The 21,783-nt window shown below is 31.4% G+C and overlaps 1 protein-coding gene across 1 annotated transcript; it reads left to right on the forward strand.

Moving 5' to 3' along the window:
• Positions 1–1,172: 1,172 nt before the first annotated feature.
• On the forward strand, positions 1,173–21,304 carry LOC142320154 (alpha-tocopherol transfer protein-like). The gene is made up of 8 exons (XM_075357835.1): positions 1,173–1,342; positions 2,945–3,123; positions 10,294–10,385; positions 11,052–11,202; positions 15,056–15,252; positions 17,495–17,605; positions 19,898–20,042; positions 21,207–21,304. Exons 2-8 carry the CDS (start codon positions 2,967–2,969, stop codon positions 21,251–21,253), a joined length of 900 nt encoding a protein of 299 aa, XP_075213950.1. The 5' UTR covers positions 1,173–1,342; positions 2,945–2,966; the 3' UTR covers positions 21,254–21,304.
• The last annotated feature ends 479 nt before the right edge of the window (positions 21,305–21,783 follow it).

A 21,783-nucleotide genomic window follows, 5' to 3' on the forward strand; every position in this document is an offset into this window, starting at 1 on the left:
TCACACTACGTGATCTGTTGAAATTGCAGAATATTATTAAGTATTTTACTTTAACAATTTTAGTTTTATATTGTATCTATAGTTTTTTAAGCTTTCAAGATCTAACTGTTATTTATAATTTTAATTTAATTCCAATTCTAATGCTGCTTTCATGATAGCTGGCACAGTTAATTAATGTGAAGTTAACAAACATCATTTGCTTTATTCATTGAAGAATAACTGAAGGCTGAATTTTTGTATTTTCTTTACAAAAAGTTCATTACCTAAGATGTTGGTTGTTAGGTTCTCTATATTTTATAAATTCCATTCTTATGTAATATTTGACAAGGCAAATGAATTATTATAGTGAATTTAGAATTTGTGCTTTTGATGAAAAGCTACTGTAAAAAGATAATAATGAGCACAACAAAGAAGACTGGATGCTGACAGTAAAGAAAAAATAATTTACATTGTGTAAAACATAAACAAATGTAATTAGTCTCCTTCTGTTGCATTATCTTGTGCATACATAAACCTCAATCTACTTTGAAATATTATTGCATTTTTATGATGTATAAGATGAAAATAGATTGAAATTTGACAAACCAAATTTAATAAAACAATAATTTACTTTCAAAATTTGTTTCTAGAATTTGTGTTGTAGATTGTATCCCTTTCAAAGCCATCAGGAAATCCCTGTTGTACGTTTCCTGTTGTTACAACACCTTTATTTCCCATTAGATTGAAAATCTTAATATTTTAGCCCTTGTTTATTTTTGTTTTTTCAAATACTCAATTTTATCTAGAAAAGATATGGATGTAACCTGTTGGTGTAAATAATTTCTATATAAATTTTTAATTGACCTAATTTCTTTCTCTAGTTATAAATATTGAAAGTATTGTTATCGAGTAATTAAATAATGTTGTTAAGAAGGTCAAATATAAAAATGGTATTATATAACAATTTCTGATAAAAGATTAGCTACTGCTACTTTTATATTTCCTGGTTTGCTATTTATCATTACATTTGTATATGATTGTCTTATGACATTACATATTGTTCTGCCATTGTTATTAATTGCTTTGATAAACCATAAATTAGGTTTTATAATAATAACTATATTGATTTGTAATGTTTTATACTTAATAATGAAAACACAAAATGGTCATTGAACTCTATCTTATATATTTCATTTTGCTGTTAATACAAATAAATATGTAAGAATAAAATAGTTATGGATAAACTGCAGTGATAATTGTAACGATAATAAGTCTTAATTGATTCAGTCTACATTATTTGCATCTGAGGAAGCACAGCATTACTAGTTAGCATATTAAATTTACAGCTTCTGGTCAAATATTGGTTAGTATATAAGCTTATTGTCTGTTCAAATTATAGTTTATGAAAATTTCACTTTCTAATTAAAATTTTAAAAAATGCAGACTATAATTTTTTTGTTAATTATTGATGAAATGAATAATAATTATTTTAAAAAATAATTGAAACTAATAATTTTATTAATTTTTGCTATAAAGCATTAATTACTCAATTAATTTTAAATTTATGCTGAATTTTGATTCTGTAATATGGAGTTCAAATTCATTATGAACATAATCATATTATAACGCCCTTAATTATTCACTACATTCATAATTAGTAGTATTTTTGAAGTATGATCTCCCTTAGAGAAAATCTCTTTTACATTATGTTTATAACTCTCTCTAAAAACCTTAATCTTTAGAATTCAATAACTAAAATTAAATTTTATATCATTTTGAATACCTGTGCTTTGTAAAGTATTGAATATTTGATTAAGCAAAGCAAATTCTGAGAAATTTGTATGCATAGTAACGTAAGAGCATATCTATAAAATTAATTTTAGTAATGAAATTCAAGTCTACTTACACCTTCTATTACTGCATAACTCTTTAAAAATTCAGATACACCTATTTTTTTACTGAATGAGTACAGAGATGTTATATAATCAAAAGATGTAACATTGCAATCGGAATAATACATCAGTGTTTCCAAAATCAGCTTTTTTGCAGAAATATCCTTATGATACTAACATGCAAATTGATAGTATTCTGTATGGAAGCTACAGCAATAATCATTATTATATGTGTCTTTTTAAATTAGATTTAGTGAAACATCATAATTCTCTCTTTGCATAAAAATCTCCTTGCGTATAAATTTTAATTAGCTGTGATGTTCTGAGAAACCAGACTTAGCTCAGCGTGGAGTAAAAGAGGAATGAAAATTGGCCCTCTTAGAGGATATGTGGTGAATTGGTTATCAACAGTCATGTAACTGTGGAGGATATTGATCAGCAACCTGACCCTGTTATGTTGTTTGGGAATTCCCTTAGTGAAATCATAGAGACATCTTCTTAGAAGGTGTTGGAAGTTTGATATTAAAGAATGACAGAGCACAATAATTACACTGACAATTTGTTAATCTTATATCAAAGAATATAAATATTAATTTTTATCTTATATTCTAGAGATTAAAAAATTGATGTTCCACCCTATTATCTTCCAAAAACTTGTTTTTAAGTAATGCCGAAGCAAATATTGCTATCGGAGTTCAAGGTTATACTTTATTCTAAGTTGAGAGAAATAGCAGTATGTAGAAATTTAATTTCACCCTTTTTCACCTAGATGTGAATTTGCTCATTATTTCCAACCAACCTAATGATTGGTTTGGAGAATTTCTGACAAAGTAAAAAAAATTCTATACTACAATCATTTTTGTTGTTAAATACTGATTAATTTAAATGCTATATTGTATTTTCCTTTTTTAATTTTTAAAATTTGTGAAATTTTTTTACAAAATTATTTTCATATGAAAATATAAAATATTGATTACTTCTTTTTCTAAGTATTTTTCAATATTACACATTCAGTCTAACACTATATTTATTTGAGTACATAATATTGAGTGCCTTTATTTATTTCCATACAGAATTGAGTATTAAAGGATTAAAATGCCAGAAAATTCAAACAGTAAGGTTGTTATGTGTCAACCTCACACTGATCCATTCTATCTTAGCCCAGAAAGAGAACAACAAGCTAAAGAAGAACTGAATGAAACAAGAGAAATTGCTGAATACAATATTAATATTCTTCGAAAAAACCTGGAAGGTAAACAGGAAGGTCTATTTTTTTTATTCTTTTTAGATCAAAAAATAATTTCATTGTTGTAACCAATTTTAATTGAAATAAAAGTAAAAAGGAGAGAAATTTGTATAAGTGATCTGAAAATAAATAATTAGAATTCCCTTATTTAAATTGCAGCTCAGTACATAAATTGTACATCTTCAGCGAAAATGCTATATTAATTGTCTGGATTACCGATTTATTTAAAAGGCCTTTACATTTAGATCCAATAATTCTGGGTAACTGATCAACTTATTTAAATTGTTTAAAGTGAATTCTTGGAAATATTTGTCAATTAACTTTAATTCTGATGGATGTTGGATAAGCTTATTATTATTAAATTATGATTAAATGCTGAATAATGTATCATGTTGGTTTTAATCTGCCTCTAATTGTATGCTGCAATTTCAATTTCAGCTGTTCAAAATAAAGTGATGTTGCTACACTATTGTGTAGCAACACAATACTGCTTCTATATGGAAGCAGTAACATCATTTCACATTTATATTATTTAGTAACTTTCTTACCACAAGAAAGTAGTTATTTCAAGCAAAAATAAAAGAAGAAATATATAACATTTAATATTATTTTTGCGTTCCAATGGATTTTATTCATTAGTAATGATTAAATTTCATTTTTAAGAAATAAGGGAAGTGGTAACAGAGAACCTTGAGATAGCTGGTGAGATTATTGACTGGTAGGAACCACTAGCCACATCAGTTTGAAGTATTATAAAATCATCTTAACATCATATTGGTTGAGTATATTTATTATTTTGCTTTTTCCTTAATATTTTATCACTTTATACCAAATTTTAACAATTTTGGTCTAAGATGCAAAGCTGCAAAGAAATTTCTTGCTGTTGTTTATATTCCTGCAACAATTATATATTTTCTATAAAACAAAATTCAAATTCTTTTTAGAAAAGGAGGCAAAAAGAAAATTCAAACTATTTTACACAATAACAATTTCAGGAATATTCCTTTTACTTTCTTCTATCAGATTCTATATAACAGGAAACATTTTGTTTATTTTTGCAGTGATTTAATGAGCAGACATATTATGTGGAAGTAAACAGGTTTAGTTAGTTGTTACCAGATTACCAGTTAGTTATTATCAATTAAAAGATCCATTAGGTGGCAATAATTTGGGCAAACATATCATTTTCATTAAATTTTGTTAAAAAATTACTTTCTTAATGTTATATTTAATATTCTGAATTAAAATGGGTTACAACAGATTAATTAAAATAGAATAATTTAAGTAATTTATCTTCAGAGAATGTCTATTTCAAATTTGATAAAATTATGAAAAATTAATTATTTTTCTAGTTAATTATTTTCTAGTAATTATTTTTCTTTTAATGTTAAATATAGAATGTATATTTTAATTCTTATAGCATTTTAAGAAATATAAGCAAGAGAGACTTCTTAACTTCCATTAACTTCTTGATTAACTTCCATTTATTTCCTGGTCGCCTTCAATTGTCATTTGGCTGGAATAGTCTCATACCATAATAAAATTTCTTGAAAATCTTATTGGTTGACTGTTTCCAGTTGCCAATAACAGTCGTCTTAATAAAATAAGTTGGAATTAAATTATAGAAAAAAGCTTATTTTTATATTGCACCTGATCAGATTCTGTATAACAGCAATCGGTGTAAATTTTTGCATCATTTTAAAGTATAAGGATGGGTGATATGGAACTGAAAGGCAGTTGACCTCAATTACTATCACCAGTTTTAACTCAATGAGGAATCTGTATTAAATCTAAGCCTGACATGTCCGGGCGGTAAGCTTGGGGAACACATACAGAAGTTGTTGATCTATTTGTAGCATGGACATGATGATACTGCCAGAGTGTATCTGAATTTTGGTGACATGGTGCATGCTGAGGGCAGAAAGGTTGGTTGAACTAATCCTGTTATGTCTAACAGTAGAACAGTTATTGTTAAGGCGCAGCAAAGATCACATGCCAATCTTCTGAGGACTGTGAAAGAATTGGTGCCTTCTGGTGAGGTTGGTGAAATCCTGTCCATGCGGAAGGAGACTAATGAAGACCTTCATGTTTGGGTGAAGGGAGCAGCTGCAGTGGAAGGATTCTGTATTGTTGTGAGTTCTAGTGCTGTTGGACTTTGGGCTGATTCCAAATCTAGAGAGAGTCGTTGGACAATAGTCAATGTTAAGGACATATCTGGAGATACTACTGAGAAGGAGATTACTGATGCTTTGCTACAACTACAGGTTGGCACGACTGAAGACTTTAAGGCAAGGTCAGCTTTTGGTGACACAAGGACAGCAACTATTATTACTAGCTATCGGATGGGTAAACGGTTAACTGAGCAGCGACTTCGTATTGGTTCGGTCCATTGCCGTGTGAGTAAACGCGAGTCCGACGATCACTATTACCGGTAGATGTGGTTTTCCACGTGCACCGGTAAACCGGCCACATGGCTGCGTATTGCAAGGACCCGGATCGGTCGACGAGTTGTTTCTGGTGTAGTGGACAAGGGCATCTAAGTGTGAATTGTAAGGAGCCTGCGAGGTGTGTATGTTGTAGGACATCGGGCTGGGTCCAAGGACTGTAAACAGACCATGCAATAACAATTATGCATGTAAATGCTAATATTTTTGTTCTATTGCCCATGACCTTGTTTGGCATGTTGCGATTGAGTATGGCGTGGATTTCCTCGCTGTTGCTAAGCCCAGTAAGAGAAAGGTGGCGGCGCATTCGTGGATTGTTGACCTATCTGGGGATGCCATTCTGAATGTTACGGGCAGGTATGCCACTTCCCGAGTCTCTAGAGATGATGGCTACGTATCAGTAGAACTTACTGGTTATGTGCTCATTTCAGGTTATATTTCTCCAAACTCGAGTGCTGCCAAGTATCACGACTTCGTTCTTGACTTAGAAGATTGTATTCGAAGAGCCAGGAAGCCGGTTATTTAGAGAATTTGCAGTCCCTCGAGCTTGGGGGAATGATTTCTACTCCTAGAGGATATATTTTGGCGGCTATGTTCTCGGCAGTTGGGCTTGTTCACAACGAGCGGCTCTCGCCTACTTTCACTGGAAGGGGACGTGGGTCGGTTGTTGATCTTACAGCAACATTTGAACGGATTGCTTCTAGGATTCAAGACTGGAAGCTTTTCTGTGAGAAAATCGCGAGTGATCATAGAGCAATCACTTTTGAGTTACGGACTGGCGTATTGTACGACTCCAACGATGGAAACCGTCTGCTGTTCAGGCTGTTGGTGTTGTTGACAGGGTTGCCGCCAGGTTTGGAGTAAACAATCCCATTACTTCTGAGAGCTTATCAGACGTCATAAGTGAATAGTGCCTCCGTGGTGGAATACCGGACAGTCCTGGCAAGTGGTTTGTATATTGGTGGTCCAGTGACATAGTGACCAAAAGGGCTGCGGCTCTTGTGGTCAGGAGGCGACTACAACGTGCTAATAGAAGAGCTGGTAGGGTTGTTGATGAACTCCTAGCCTACCGTCGTGCAATAGGTATATTGAATGCTGCCATTAAGGAGGCCAAGGCTAAGGGTTGGCTTGACTTGTTTTCAGATTTAGACGTCAACACGTGGGGGGAAGTATAAAATTGTTATGAATAGGTTTGGAAAACCTGTTGGCTCCCTAAGCAGAGATGATGTGACTCGTGCTACTTTGGAGCTCTTTCCAGTGGCGAGTCAGCTTGGAATCAAGTACAAGTGGTTAATACGAATCGATTCTCTGTTGAGGAATTACGAGGAGCGGCGTTACGGCTTCATCCTGATAAAAGCCTGGGCCCGGATGTGGTTCCGGGGTCTATCGTTAAGATGCTCGTTCAAGGCACCGTTGGGTTGTCCTTGATGCATTTAACGATATGCTACAAGATTCCTGTACGGAATTCCTGTCTTCCTGTGCGGTGGAAAAAGTCGTTGTTGGTGTTGGTGCCGAAGAAAGTCGTAACAGAAGATGCTCGGACTGCCTATTGTCCTACGTCGTTATTGAATACGCTAAGCTCTTAGGACGGCTAATTGTAGCTAGCCTCTGGCAGGACGTTGTGGATTCAGGTGGCCTATCCCCCTAATCAATATGGCTTTGTGAAGGGGAGGTGGACCGTGGATTCTATTCGGGGTGTCTTTGAATGGGCGGAAGATCGGGCTGGAGGCACCTTCTTCCTTTTTCCTGTTTAGCCTCCGGTAACTACCGTTTTAGATAATTCTTCAGAGGATGAATGAGGATGATATGTATGAGTGTAAATGAAGTGTAGTCTTGTACATTCTCAGTTCGACCATTCCTGAGATGTGTGGTTAATTGAAACCCAACCACCAAAGAACACCGGTATCCACGATGTAGTATTCAAATCCATGTAGAAATATCTGGCTTTACTAGGACTTGAACGCTGTAACTCTTGACTTCCAAATCAGCTGATTTGGGAAGACGCGATAACCACTAGACCAACCCGGTGGGTTGGGCTGGAGGCACCTGGCGTCGACGGAGGATACCGTTACTGGCAGTAACGGTAGGAATGCCATTGGTAGTGTTCCATGGCCGGTGATTATCGACTCGCTGCGTGCTTATTGTATAAGTGGATATTTTCTGAGCCTCATTAATTCCTATTTACATGAGAGGAAGGTGTCAACACAAATTGAAGACGTAGTATTCTCCTTTGACATGTTTGGTGGGGTTCCGCAGGGGTCGGTCTTGGGTCTTCTCTTATGGAACCTAGCCTTTGACAGGTTGTTACGCCTCAATTTTTATGGGGATATTGAGCTAGTCGTCTATGCCGACACCTGGCTCTCCTAGTCGCCGGCTACACAGAGGCTGAAGTCTAGGACTTGGCAAATTCTGCGGTTCGTCAAGTGAATGAATGGTTAACGGGCTTGAGGTTGGTTCCTCACACAACCACGGTGGTTGTCCTTGTGGGAAGAAGGAGGATCCGTGAAATACGAGTTACAATTGGAGAGATCACCGTTCGCACGTCGGGGTGTGCTAAATACCTCGGCGTGTGGATTGATAAGAACCGACGCTGCAATACTCATATGGCAAAGATTGCTGAACGTGTTGAGAATTCTGTGTGGTTAAGCTGGGTCAGCTTAACCCACTGGTTTGGTCTAGTTGTGAACGCGTCTTCTCAAATCAGCTGATTTGGAAGTCGAAAGTTCCAGCGTTCAAGTCCTAGTAAAGTCAGTTATTTTTACACGGATTTGAATACTAGATCGTGGATACCGGCATTCTTTTGTGGTTTATTTCAATTAACCACACAACTCGGAATTGTCGAATTGAGACTGTACAAGACTATCATTTACACTTACACATATCATCCTCATTCAACCTCTGAAGTATTGTCTGAAAGGTAATTACTGGAGGCTAAACAGGAAAAAGAAAGAAAGCTTGGTCAGCTTATGGGAAATCACCGAGGACCGAGGGTGTCTAAGAGGCGTCTTATTTTGCAAGTGACTTTGTCCATTATTTTTTAGGCTGTACCTGTCTGGATTAAGGCATTTCATTACAAAAAGTATGTTTATAAGCTGTTGTCGATCCAATAGTGAGCAACCATTAGAATTGTTGCGGCATACTGTACGGTCTCTTGTAATGCAGTTGAAGTCGTTGCGGGTGTTCTTCCAGTTTTGTTGAGAGCCCAAATGCTCTTTCAGGTATACAATGGAATGCCTAAAGCTAAAGCCAGGCATATACTGTTGAGAGACTGGCAAGATACTTGGAATGCTTCGCTTACTGGGGAATGGACTCGGAATATTATATATAATATTGACTTATGGGTGAAGCGTAGCTTTGGGGTGGTGGGGTTCTACCTTTCCCAGCTACTAACAAGACATGAGGAGTTTGAAGGATACCTTTGTTGATTTGAAAAGCATGCTACCTCTGCCTGCAGGTATTGTGCATTACCAGTTATTCCTGAGCATACTATTTATAGATGTTATAGATGGGATGTTGTAAGACAGGAGCTTTGATTAGTCTGGTTTACTCCATAGAGGACCATGGACTACATGTTGTCCAGTAGGCTGGCCTGGGTTGATGTTGAGAAGCTTGCTTCAAGAATACTGATGACAAAAATTCGTGATGGTTGGGAGTTGGATTATGAGTTGCTGTGGCAGCATGATGTGTGTTTATGGTGGAGGGGGGTGAAGATTAGCCTCTCATGGAGTCGCTATCCATCTGGGCTTGCTTGGGTGGGCGGTGGCAAAGAATTGTGGGGACATTGAGTCCCTTGTGTCTTTCTGCTGAATAGCAATTTTTTTAGTGTTACATTTAAATCTAGACTGGTTGGGCAGTCTGCAATGGCTCTTCTTACTGCAGTAGGTAAATCAAATAATAACAGAAGATCCAACTGGTGGCCTGACCTGCCATGCCAGACGTTATGCCAGTAGGTGGGGAGGGCCATTTGAGTTAAAGGACACACCCCTGTGTAGTGCAATACTTTGCTTTTGGTCTCATGCAGGGATGTAGGGAAAAAAATCCTGACATGTGAATTAAGGATTCAGTTAATGGTATTGTGAGTAAATCATTTCTTTACTTAGATTGAATTGAAGATTATGTAAATAATCTTTTTTTGCTACAAAGTTATTTTATTTTTGTAATGTAATTCTAGGGAATTGGTGAAGAAATCCGTGTTTTTAAACTGATCATATTTGATTTTTTTTTCTTTGTTAATAAAATTAGTGCAAGATAAAAAATAATAAATTATACTTTTCATCTTTGTGGTTCAGTTACAATGGCATTATCTTAGGAATGATGGAACTGAATAAGAATGGAAGTCATCTGCAGATAGATTCTTATTTACAAAATCTAACCTGTTGAACTTAGTATGTAACTTGATTATATTCTGATCCTTAATGAACAAGGGGGTCAGCTGTGTGTGGATCCAGATTAAATAAGCCTTACCAGTTATCTCAGAAACTCTGGGATAATCATTACTATTAATTTAATTACTATAAATTAGATAATAGTTACTATTAATTTTTATGCATTTTAGTGAAAGAAGATCAGTCTCTGTGGTATTGTCTTCCTCTTAGATTCATCTCTAACGCTTTATTCATGCTGAGTAATTCATTGTAAACTCTATATTATGGTGAATTTATTTAAAATGTTGGCCAGTTGAATTGAATTTCAATTTAATGAATTCTATTTATTCTTTTTTGCTTTTATTTAGAGACTGATAATTTGGTTCCACAGTTGGATGATATATTTTTAACCAGCTTTCTGAGGGCAAAGAAACATAATGTTGAGAAAGCATTAAAAATGGTAATATATTTTACAATAAATTTATTTATGTAGAATAATAAATTACATAATTCATTAAAAAGAAAAAAGTAATCAAAGCTAGTAGTGATTTTTATTCTATTAGTTGTTTATTTGGATGTTTTAGGTCGTAGGACAATGTCTGTTTGTTGCTATCTGTAAAATATTAGTAGAAATTGATTTTACATATATGGAAAGTGTGATTCATTAATGTAGAAAATGTTAATGAGTTTTAAAATCCACAATTTAACTCTTATTTATTCTTCAAATATAATTTTACTAATGTTGTGTTATATATCATAAACCTATTTATAAAAGAAAGAAAAAATACTCTATTTAATCATGAGGTCTGACCATTGTCAGCTACAGAAGAGATTAGATGTAAAGGATACATTTTAAAAATAAAATATTATGGCATAAAGTAACTATATAAATTAGAATTAAAAAGTACTAGACTGAAACTGATGTAAGGATCAAAAGTGTATCTAAATTGTGAGCTATGTTTAGCTATTATTTTTGGTGTTACTAATTCATATATGTGTATGTATTTTATGTTAAATATGATGCAACTGTATTACTTAACTTACTTTACCTTAATTAACTACTTTATTAATGATTTTTGATTGTGGTAATGGATTCCATTATATTGACTTTAATTTTATTTTACAGATAAAAGAACATTATAAAATGAAGTATAATTATCCAAATTATTATAAATATTGCTTTCCAACTGAAAGGCGATATGTTTATGAACTGTTCTTTCATGTTGTTCTTCCTCAACGGACATCTACAGGTCGTGGAATACTTATTGTAAAAGCTAGTAAGTATTTCAGGATAATTAATTTTTATTAATGCTATATAAGTTTGCTATTGTATTTTGATTTAGTTAATGTATCTATGTAGAAAGTTGATTTGCTTAAAAACTGACTGTGTCATGTAGAGTGTTGTCATTATATAATTTTGAAAAGTTATTTCATATTTTTGCAAAACTGCACATGCAGTTCTATAATATAATATGATTATAATATTCATACCGCAACAAAAACAGAAATCTGTTGATTTAGGACCTATGCCAATGTAAAATTTATTTATGTATAACATTTTTAATTCTTTTATTTTGAAATTATGTTGTCTCAAAACAGGTTGTAATGCAAATTATAGTTCAGAATTTGGTTTTGAGCAGGTCTTGGTGAAATATTCCTAAAACAATGTGTTTAATTTAATTCCATTAACCAAATATTTTTTTAACTCTGGCAGTAAAATCTAGTTTAAAATAATTAATATATAACTAGATTTGAACATGGCTCCTTATTAATAAGAGAATATTATAAAATTGGATGTTCATGAAATGCTCTTGTGACATTTAGTAGCAATGCTTGATTTTATTGATCTCCAATTAATTATTTAATTTATTTATTTAGTAACAACAGAAATAAGAAAAACAATTATTACTCCTTTTTATGATTTCCTAAAGTTTTCATTGACTTCTAAAAGATTCCCATTCTTAGTAGATAAATATCATCAACCTTTAGCATTTATCTTTACCTTTCTTCATCGTTCATGTAGTATGACTTGTGACAAAAAATGATTCCAATTGAAAACAAGATTCTGAATTAAAAGTCTTAAGCTAAACGTCAGAAAGTTTCAATTATTCAGAAGATCAGTTGAAACAGCAGAGGGAAGATTAAGAATAAAATGCATTTTATTAACTGTTTCAAATTTTGTCTCTCACTATTTCTAAACACTGACTATATATTTAATTAAACATAGATCATTTAATTTTGAGACTTTTTAATTTATGACTTGTCATCTGTATTTGTAGGACTAGTCCTGAATAGGATGATACTGTAAAAAGGGCTGAGTTTGTTTTAGCTATTTCAGAATACTATTGAGAAGAAAGCTTGGGCCTAATTTAGACTGATGTCTTTCAGCTTTATATTGGTAGAATAAAAAAATTATTAGGGCTTTTCTATTTTTTTTTTTTAATTTAATTTATTTTTATGAGAAGATAAATTGATGTTAAAAGAACATAGAATTATCAGCTTAATATCACATACTAAAAAAATAATTCTGAGTTATGAATGAAAGAATTACAAAAATTGATTAAAGTGCTGGGGAAGAATAGTTTGAACTAAGAAAAGAAAAAGGAACAAGAGAAGCTGTAGGACTGATCAGAATGGTTGGCTAGAGATGTCTTGAAAGAAGAAGAAGAAGAAGAAGAAGAAGAAGAAGATTGAGCTTGTGTTTTAAAGATAAGGAAAAGGCATTTGATAGAGTACAGTGGGAAAAGTATTTGAAATTCTGAAAGAAAAGAGAATTAATTAAAAGGATAGGAAACTGATCAAAGAATTGTATATGAAGCGAGAAATAGCTGTGAAAATAGATGAGAATCTCACAAATTGGTTAGAATTAAGCAAAGGAGTGAGGTAAGGTTGCTGTTTATCACCAACACTGTTCACTCTTTTTGTCAAGGAAATGTTGAAAGAAATATTGGATAGCTAAAAAGGAGTAAGCATAGCTGGAAGAAATGTAAATTGTGTCAGATTTGCTGATAATCTGCTGATTATAGTTAAAGACACTCGAACATTACAAGGAATGATAAAAGCATTGGAAGTAGGAATGAAGGAATATGAGATGAAATTAAATGTGAGAAAAACAAAAGTTATGAAGGTGAATGAAAGGGAAGATATGGTTGTTGTAACAGTAGAAGGAAAAATTCCACAAGTAAAAAAATACAGATAACTCGGGACAGTACAACTGAAGAATGGAGGCATAAAGAAGAGGTTAAGTTGAGAATTGGAGTGGCAAAGGAAGCCTTTTTTAGAAAGAAAAACCCACTCTGCAGCAACACGGATCTGAACCTGAGGAAGAAATAAGTAAAATGCTTTGTTTGGAGTTTACTTTAGTATGGTAGTGAAATATGGACATTGGAGAAAACAGAAAAAGATAAGATCGAGGCTTTTGAGATCAGGATCTGGAGGAGGATGGAGAAGATAAAATGGATGGACAAAGTAACTAACATAAAATTATTAAGAAGAATAAATGAAGATTATAATACTTTAAGTCACCAGTACAATACTGGTGACTATCAGAAGGAGGAAAGGAAACTGGATCGGGAATTTAATTAGAGGAAAAGGAATAATAAATACAGTTCTTGAAGGCTTTGATGAGGGTGAAAGAAGAATAGGAAGGAAAAGTCTGAAGTTAATAAATGACAAAAGTATAGTGAAGGTTATGATGAGATTAAAAGAAGAGCATGGGACAGAAACAGATGAAGAGGATAGTGGTGTCAGGAACCTACCAACATGCAGAGCACCACATGATGTTGATGATGAGATTGATGTTGTTGATTCCAAGTAGTTTGAGTCAATTAGATCTTTGTAGAATTTGATGAATACTTATATAGCGCATGAAGCACGTGAACAAAATTCTGTTTACTCAATTATTATATGATAATTAATAAAATTTTTTTTTTAATGAAACATATTTGTGCTTAACAATGGGACCCACAAAATTTCTCCTTATCAGAAATATGCTAATTAATAAAAAATTGTTAAAACATTAAAAATTCTCTGGTTATGAATCTAGCTGAGTAATGTCTTTTAGTTAGAACAAGGTGATGGTGTAGATTCATTCTATGTTATACATCTTAATTTGACTAATTTGGACCAATTATTGGAAGGCTAAGTACTTGTATGAACTGAAGGAACTGGCTGTCTACCTTAATTCTTGGCAGAGGGCACATGTTTAGTGCTGGCTTGGGTTTATACAGCGTTAGTTATAACAGTGGATATATCAAATTATCAGGTTATTGATTCCATAATGTTAGTAAAACTTTTAGACTGATGACTAAGTATGTAATACTAAGAAAGGTTGTTAAAAGTGGAAAATATTGACATAATATGGATAAGAATGGAAAGAAATAGGGTCCTTTAATTTTAATGCACATTAGATACCATTAAATTTGAGTTTAAAACTAAAAAAAAACAATACTGTAAACTACTTCATTTAGAAACAGTTCTATGAAATTTGCTGTGACAAAAATCTTAAGACTGAGACTTTTGTTCTTTGTTAAAAAATATTTTTCTTTATCACATTCTCTAACTTAAAATAAAAAAGTACGAGGAAGCCAGAAAAGTGTTAAGTAATGTAAAGATTTAGCAAAGTAAAACTTTAATGAAGATACTAATAAATAATATTTTAAAAATAACTATGAAGATTATTAAACATTTTTTTAAGTTGTAATTTGTTATAATTTGAATGATACAGAATTTTATACTTTGATTTTTTTAACTTATTTTATATTAACATTCTACACTTTTTTTGGTAAGAAATTTTTGTGGAAATTTTAGAAGAAAATTCTAAACATTTAGTACTTAAATCTTTTTCCCTAAATGGTATCTTGGATATAAATAAAATTACTTCTAAGGCAACAATCCCTAGATAAAAAAATTGCATTTAAATTTTTAATAATGTATCATTTTTTAAAGTTGACAAAAAAAATCATCTTTTAAATGGTTTATAAAACTATTATTAGTCTTAAAAAATATTGTATATCAATTTTTCTTCCCGAGATTAAACTCAAAAGTATGTTTGTTGGTAATAAGTAGATTCATATTTAAATTAAATTATTTTTTCTTGCAATAATAAATAATACCGTATCATTTGTTTAGAAAATATGGATCCTAAAGTGATAACACCAGAAGATGTTATTCAAGCTGGATTAACAACATTAAAACTTCTATCTGAAGATCCTGAATTACAAGTTTCTGGCATTGTAATGATACTTGATTTGGGGGGTTTTAACTTATTTCAGCAAGCAAAATTGGTTACCCCTCGTGCAGTGTGGATAGTAATTAATTTATTACAGGTATGAAAATAATATTTCATATGCAAAGGTTTCCTTACCTTAATGCTATTGTAGTTATAATTATTATTTTAAAGGAATGTCATGTTAAAAAGATGCTGAAAGTAATTTTATAGTTTAAATATAATCTGTTAATATTTTGCACTGACATAACATTTGACTCTTCAATCTACAACATACTGTGCATTCAGTTGTTGTATAAAGTCAGGCACTGCACTGAGGTGTAAGTTCTGAGAAAGGTAACTTAGTTTTTTTACCCAATAGATGTACTAATAAAACAGTGACTGATGTAATAATTGAACAGAAGTGAATAGAAAAAATGAACACAAATCCTACACATACTAACGATTATCAGTTAGCCAACAAACAATATAAGGCTATCAGTCGATTTAACGAGGAAATTTTCCATCTCTTGATACATCAGATGTTTTTAATCTCTTCAGATATAGGTCAACTTTATTTATTTAAGAAATTTAGGTTTAAGAAATCTAATTTTATTTGAAAATCAGTTTGGTACAAGATGACCAATTTGTAATCATAATGTAAGAAATGAGACTGAACAGGGCTAAAGGTCCCTAACAAGTCATATGAATATTAAGGACATAATAACTCTATAGACCCCATATCTTTAGAATAGATCCAATAGGTATCTGACTAAAGCCCTTAAAACAACCCAGAAAGAGATTAAGGATAAGGGGAGGATTTGATTGATTAATTGTATTTTTTTAGAAGAAGAAATGGGCATTCTAGCTTTACTCAATAATGAAATCCCTAGATTGGAATGAGGAATTTCTGGATATTTCCAAAAGTGCACAGCATTACCACCTTATTAAACAAACTTCAGTAAAGAAGTGGCAGGCCTGTTAGTTACCAGAAGATACCAACATGGTCCCACAGATGAAAACAGGATGGGTGACCCAATTTCATGACAAAACAGAATTGGGTCAAGCAAGAAGGAATAACAGACAAGGAAAGGGAAGGGAGTAGGAATGGGACTAGCAAATAATAAAAGGAGCTGCCTCTGATTGGTATGAATATCTTGCTCATGACCAAACTAGTAAATAGCGAGAAAAGAATGGCCTACCCACAATGCCGGATTTACCTTGGATGAGGCCCCAAGCAAATCGATATTTTTGAGGCCCCTCTCCCCCCTATGAGGCCCCCCCGGAAGTTCCAATTGCCTATTATCCTACAAAATATCATTTGATAAACATATAGGTTATGATAACAGAAATAATCAGTCACAACCTGATACATTTTTTAATGAATTTTATTGACCTTAATTTTTCGTTTGAATTTTTAAATAGTATGATTCGAATACATACCTTGTATCTTTGACTCAAGCAACAAAACAAGATGCTTCAAGAATCTCTGCCGGTTTAGACAAAGACGAACAAAACGTTTGACCAAGGCGCCATCTTTTTGTTACACATGGAAATGACGTGCGGGAAAAAATGGTTTGCATGACAAACCAGTTTTAAAATATACTGTCATTATAATCTATGCTATAAATATAAATGAAGCTTTCACATAATTGAAGATAGCAATTACAATTATACATAAGTTATAAAAGTAATACATAAAGTATTATAAATATATTCTTTATTTTTTGTTAATTTTACTTTTATTTTTCAAAATTTTTTACTTCGAGGCCCCTGTCAAAGTGAGACCTCAAGCAGCTGCTTGTTTTGCTTTATGGTAAATCTGTCATCATTGCATATAATTAACTTCCTCAACACAATTTCACAGAATCAGATGAAATTCAATATAACACATGTAGAAATGTTTTATATATGTAAATAGATGAAGTAAAGATTATCTCAATACACTTCAGCATTAAATATGATTGAAACATAAACAGACACCTATTATATTAAATATAAATGATCACTTTTTTAAAATGTATTTCCAGTTTGGAATGGACACCAGCAAAAAATTCCACTATATTCTGTTTGCTAGTGGTAAAATCTTAGTGCAGCAACAACAGGAATGTCAGAGGCTGGTGAAAGCTGGCAATGTAAAGCTGAAAATGATTTTGTAAAATACTTCTGAGATATTTAAAATATACTCTGGTTAGTCTTAAAAAGTAATCACCTTGCACAAACTTTATGTAGTTGTCATAAACTACAAAATCTATGAACTAATGAACAAAATATGAATTTAAAAAAAAACAAGAAAAAAAAAAGGGTTTCTATCTATGTTAATTGTAGTGTAGTTTAAGTATCTAACAGAGTTTGGTTTTCAGGATACATTTCCAATGAGGCTTAGAGAAATTCACATTGTAAATGAACCATTCTTCTTTGAGGCACTGTATGCTTTATTCAAACCATTTTTAAAAGAAAAATTTAAACAAAGGGTAAGTATTAGAATATAAATATTTTAATTACTGTATATGTAAAAAAATTTACTAAAGTAAAAGAACATTATCAGTTTTGAATACTGCATGATTGGATGTAAAACATACAGATACTAAAAGAAACCTTGATAATAAAAAAAAAAGGTGTGGTGTTAATACATTCAATTTGTATGTGTGTTATTTCTTGCTTGTAATATGATTTGCACTGAAGTAGTTTATTTCTTTAATACTCTAAACATATCATTTCAATTATAATGTTAATGTTATAAATATTACAGAGAAGTTTATTAGATAAAAAGAATTATGAATTATCAACATTTGCTTTATTAATGTTATGTTCAAAGAGATATTTCTTGCACTTCTGTCAGACTTTAAACATTTTTCTCCTTTTTCTTTGCTTTATACTTTACAATGAAATTCTGAAATGAAAATACTTAAATTAAAAAAAAAAACTGACAACTGTGGGTTGTTTCTGATGCATGGCTTAGACGTACATACACACACACATAACTTAATTAAAAATATTTATCACTTTATTTAAATATAATTTATTTTCATTTATTTAATTCAATGATTCTTACTAGAGCACATATGCATACTGTATTTAATTTCTATGGGTGTGGTGGTTCTAGCGGCAATGATCACCTAAACTAAACTAATGCAATTTCACAATATACATAGAACAAATTTCGCTTGTACTGTCAGCAGACTGTTGTAGCCACAATGCTTAACGCACCAGGTACTGAGTCAACCGGGCGGTCGAGTTCCAGACCCAGCCAGACGGAGTTAATTTTTACACTTTAAATATTATTCATTTATTTAATTCTAATGCTCACCTGTGACGTCACAGCATATCAAATGACCACAACAGCTGTACGTCAGTGCTACCATCCTTTGAAATATTAACTAAATAAAATAAAATAAATAATTAATATTAAGTATAAAAAATAATTTTGTTGGCAACCCTGTGGAATTTCAAATCTCTTGGTCTTAGGAGGCAAGGGAAAAGGGAATTTCCCACCGGGAAAAAGGGAGATTCCATGATGGTGGATTGTGACACTGTGCTCCTTGTGGTGACAGGGGCTGCTGCTGACACAGTATACTCACTTAGCCACTAGTTTGGAGCATTTTTTTGGTGGGGGTGCAATTGTGCAAAAAATATTATTTTGCAATTACTGTTATTTTTTAATTAACAAATTTGCCTAAATAAAATATAACCTTAATTAGGCGAAATCTCAAGATACAGAGGGTGACCTTGCTCTACAGCCTCACTCCTTTGACCTATTAAGTTGAAAATTTAATGACATCAATGCCCCATGTATATAGAAGTAATCTGACCAAGTTTGGTCAAAATTGATCGTGTAGTTCTGAAGCTATAAGGTAATTTAGAGGCCAACATTGAACCCCCACACACGCACGCACACATGTACATATGAACATTAACATACAGAAAATTTCCATTCAGTTTTTTGGGTTCCTTAGGTGTCATAATGTCAAGATCGGGTGAAAACCACATATGCCCAAATTGGACCGATTGCAATAATTTCCCTTCTAGAGCTATAGCACTGTTATAGCACTGCCTTGACGGGAAAGTAATATTTGTAGAATAACTATAATGAGTTACACTGGAAATGATAATTTATTCAAAATTATAGATATTTTTCAGGAGAAGAAAATTTCAATTGAAAATATTGCTTACAATATGATTTTGATTATATATATATATATATATATATATATATATAACATTTTAACTAAAAAAAATATTCAAGTTTTTTTTAATATTGTCTCAAACACAAACATACATAATTTTTTCTTATAATTAATGATTTTATAGTTTGTAACACATAATATAGATTGTAATAAAAAATAATAATTTACTATATTTTTAACTATGAAGGTTGATTATTAAATTTTTAATTAAAAATAATAATCCTTTCAAATGATAAATTGAACCAAATTTAATAAACACAGTGTTTTTAAAACTTATAACATTTTCAGCTCATAATCACACATGTAATGTATTCATTAAATTTGGTTCAATTTTTATCTAAAAAGTTTTAAATAAAAATAATTTTAATTGATACAAAATAATGAATATATATAAAAAAATGAAAAAAGGGGTTAATACAAGTATTTTAATTTGTATAATATTACTTGTATCTTAACAGCTGAATTTTGGATTTTCATATTATAAATACCATGTTATTTGAGATGTTAATTTGTGTAACACATGATAACCTTAAATTTACTTGGTTGTATTAAATTTATTTTTATTAATTTTCTATGTAGATTAAAATACATGGTAAGAACATGTCTTCTCTCTACCATTTCATCTGTCCTGATATACTACCTGCAGAATATGGAGGATCACAACCTGCTAGTACTAATGAACATATGATTCAACAAATTGAAAATAATGAAGACAAAATTAAAGGTAAAAAATTTCAGAATAAAAAGCTTACTTTTTAATTTTATTCTGTTTTTATGAATTTTTATTTAACAGGAAAAATTAGTAATAAAAACTTTTAACATCCTCAACACACATAGACTGTGTTTTGTTCATCCACTAACACTAAACAAATGATTCTAATTTATACAAATCAATATTCCATTTTCTTTCAAAAATCAACCTTCCAGTTGTTTAATTGCTGTTAAGTATATACTCCTACGAATAAAACTAAGCATTAAAATTTATTTATTTATTGAGTTCTACTATTATGTGTGTACATATCAATTGATATAATTAAAACAGTCATAAGTAATCTGAAACAAAACAAAGTCATTCTATAAATAGCATAGCCATTCCTAAGAGTAACAAATGTCCTATGTCAGGCCTACTTAGAAAAGTATGAAATGAAGTGGTTTTCATTTGTATTTTCAACAGAGCTGAATGCACTGCTGTTGGATATCAGCTAAGCAAATTGCTGTTGAATTAGCTGTTAGATATCAGCTAACCCCATCAAAATTCAGAAGCTACTTAATCCTATAAGTTATATAGCAAGCCCTAACTGATTCTTCATGGTAAAATAAATAAAATGTTGGAATTGTGTTTTCAATCTAAACCCTCTGATTCTCTAGTCTTCAAGAAATAACTTCCTCAAACATCCTTTGACTGCAGTTTTAGTTAATGTAATGATAATAATTCTGAAGGCTGTTATTAGATTAATTAACAATATGTACTTTTTGGCTTGAAGGTTAGCTCTTCCATTACTCTCAACTTCTGATTATTATCTGCGCAGTGATCTAGTTTTTACTGTTTTGAGATATGAGAGGTATAAAACCTTGTTTGGCACTTCATACAACCGAAACTGGTTTGAACTGTATCAGTTAAGTCGAGAGTTTCTGAGAATATGGTAATGAATTTTTCAAATTTCATTTCTAGAGATATATACATATTAGAATAAGGAAAATTAAAGTCTGAAATACTGAATCACATATTCTTGTGGTTTTAGTAAGTAATGATCATAGTTATCAGTTCCATTAAGCCATTATAAAGGAGCCGCTTGTATAAAATATCAGTCAGATCCTTATTTGAATTTTCTCATGAGTAGTATTCATTAAAACTAATCACAAATCACTTTCTTTTTTTTAATTTCAGACTGGCAGCGTTATGGATATTGCTATGAAAAACATACCATTAGATGAATACATAATAAACTTATTTGTTATGTATTTTTAAGGTAAATTATATAATAGGACTTTAGAAAATTGATTATTTTTCCAATTGTTTGCAGTTATCTAAAAAAAATAATATAATTTTCCAGATTTTTACAAAATAAATAATATAAAATTATATTATTTCTGATAATTATTTAATTATTTTTTACACAATTATTATTTATTTACGTTAATATAAGTGCATATCCAAGATCTTAACACTATAAGAAACAATAATGAACTGCATTGTTAATTTATTTCACTGCATGTGAATTTTAAAATAAATTTTACAGTTGAAAACATTTATAACATATTAAAATAATCAATGTTGATAAAAAATTCCTTCATGATATTTCTGTATAAAGACTAATAAAAATAATATTATTATAATTTCTGGGTCTACAACAAAAACAAAGATAAATGTACATAATTAAATTCACTATACTTGTATCATCAGAATTAATGTTATAATTTAACAACAAACACGTCAAACCACAAAGAATTGGTTTTAATTCTGT

The sequence above is a fragment of the Lycorma delicatula genome, chromosome 2 (assembly GCF_047948215.1).
Source record: "Lycorma delicatula isolate Av1 chromosome 2, ASM4794821v1, whole genome shotgun sequence".
Taxonomy (NCBI): Eukaryota; Metazoa; Arthropoda; class Insecta; order Hemiptera; family Fulgoridae; genus Lycorma; species Lycorma delicatula.

Coding starts and splice junctions, on each gene's coding strand:
- LOC142320154 (XM_075357835.1), top strand. CDS start 2,967: ATGCCAGAAAATTCAAACAGTAAGGTTGTTATGTGTCAACCTCACACT. Junction 11,203..15,055: donor AATACTTATTGTAAAAGCTA/GTAAGTATTTCA, acceptor TCATTTGTTTAG/AAAATATGGATCCTAAAGTG. Junction 20,043..21,206: donor TAATGAAGACAAAATTAAAG/GTAAAAAATTTC, acceptor TTTTAATTTCAG/ACTGGCAGCGTTATGGATAT.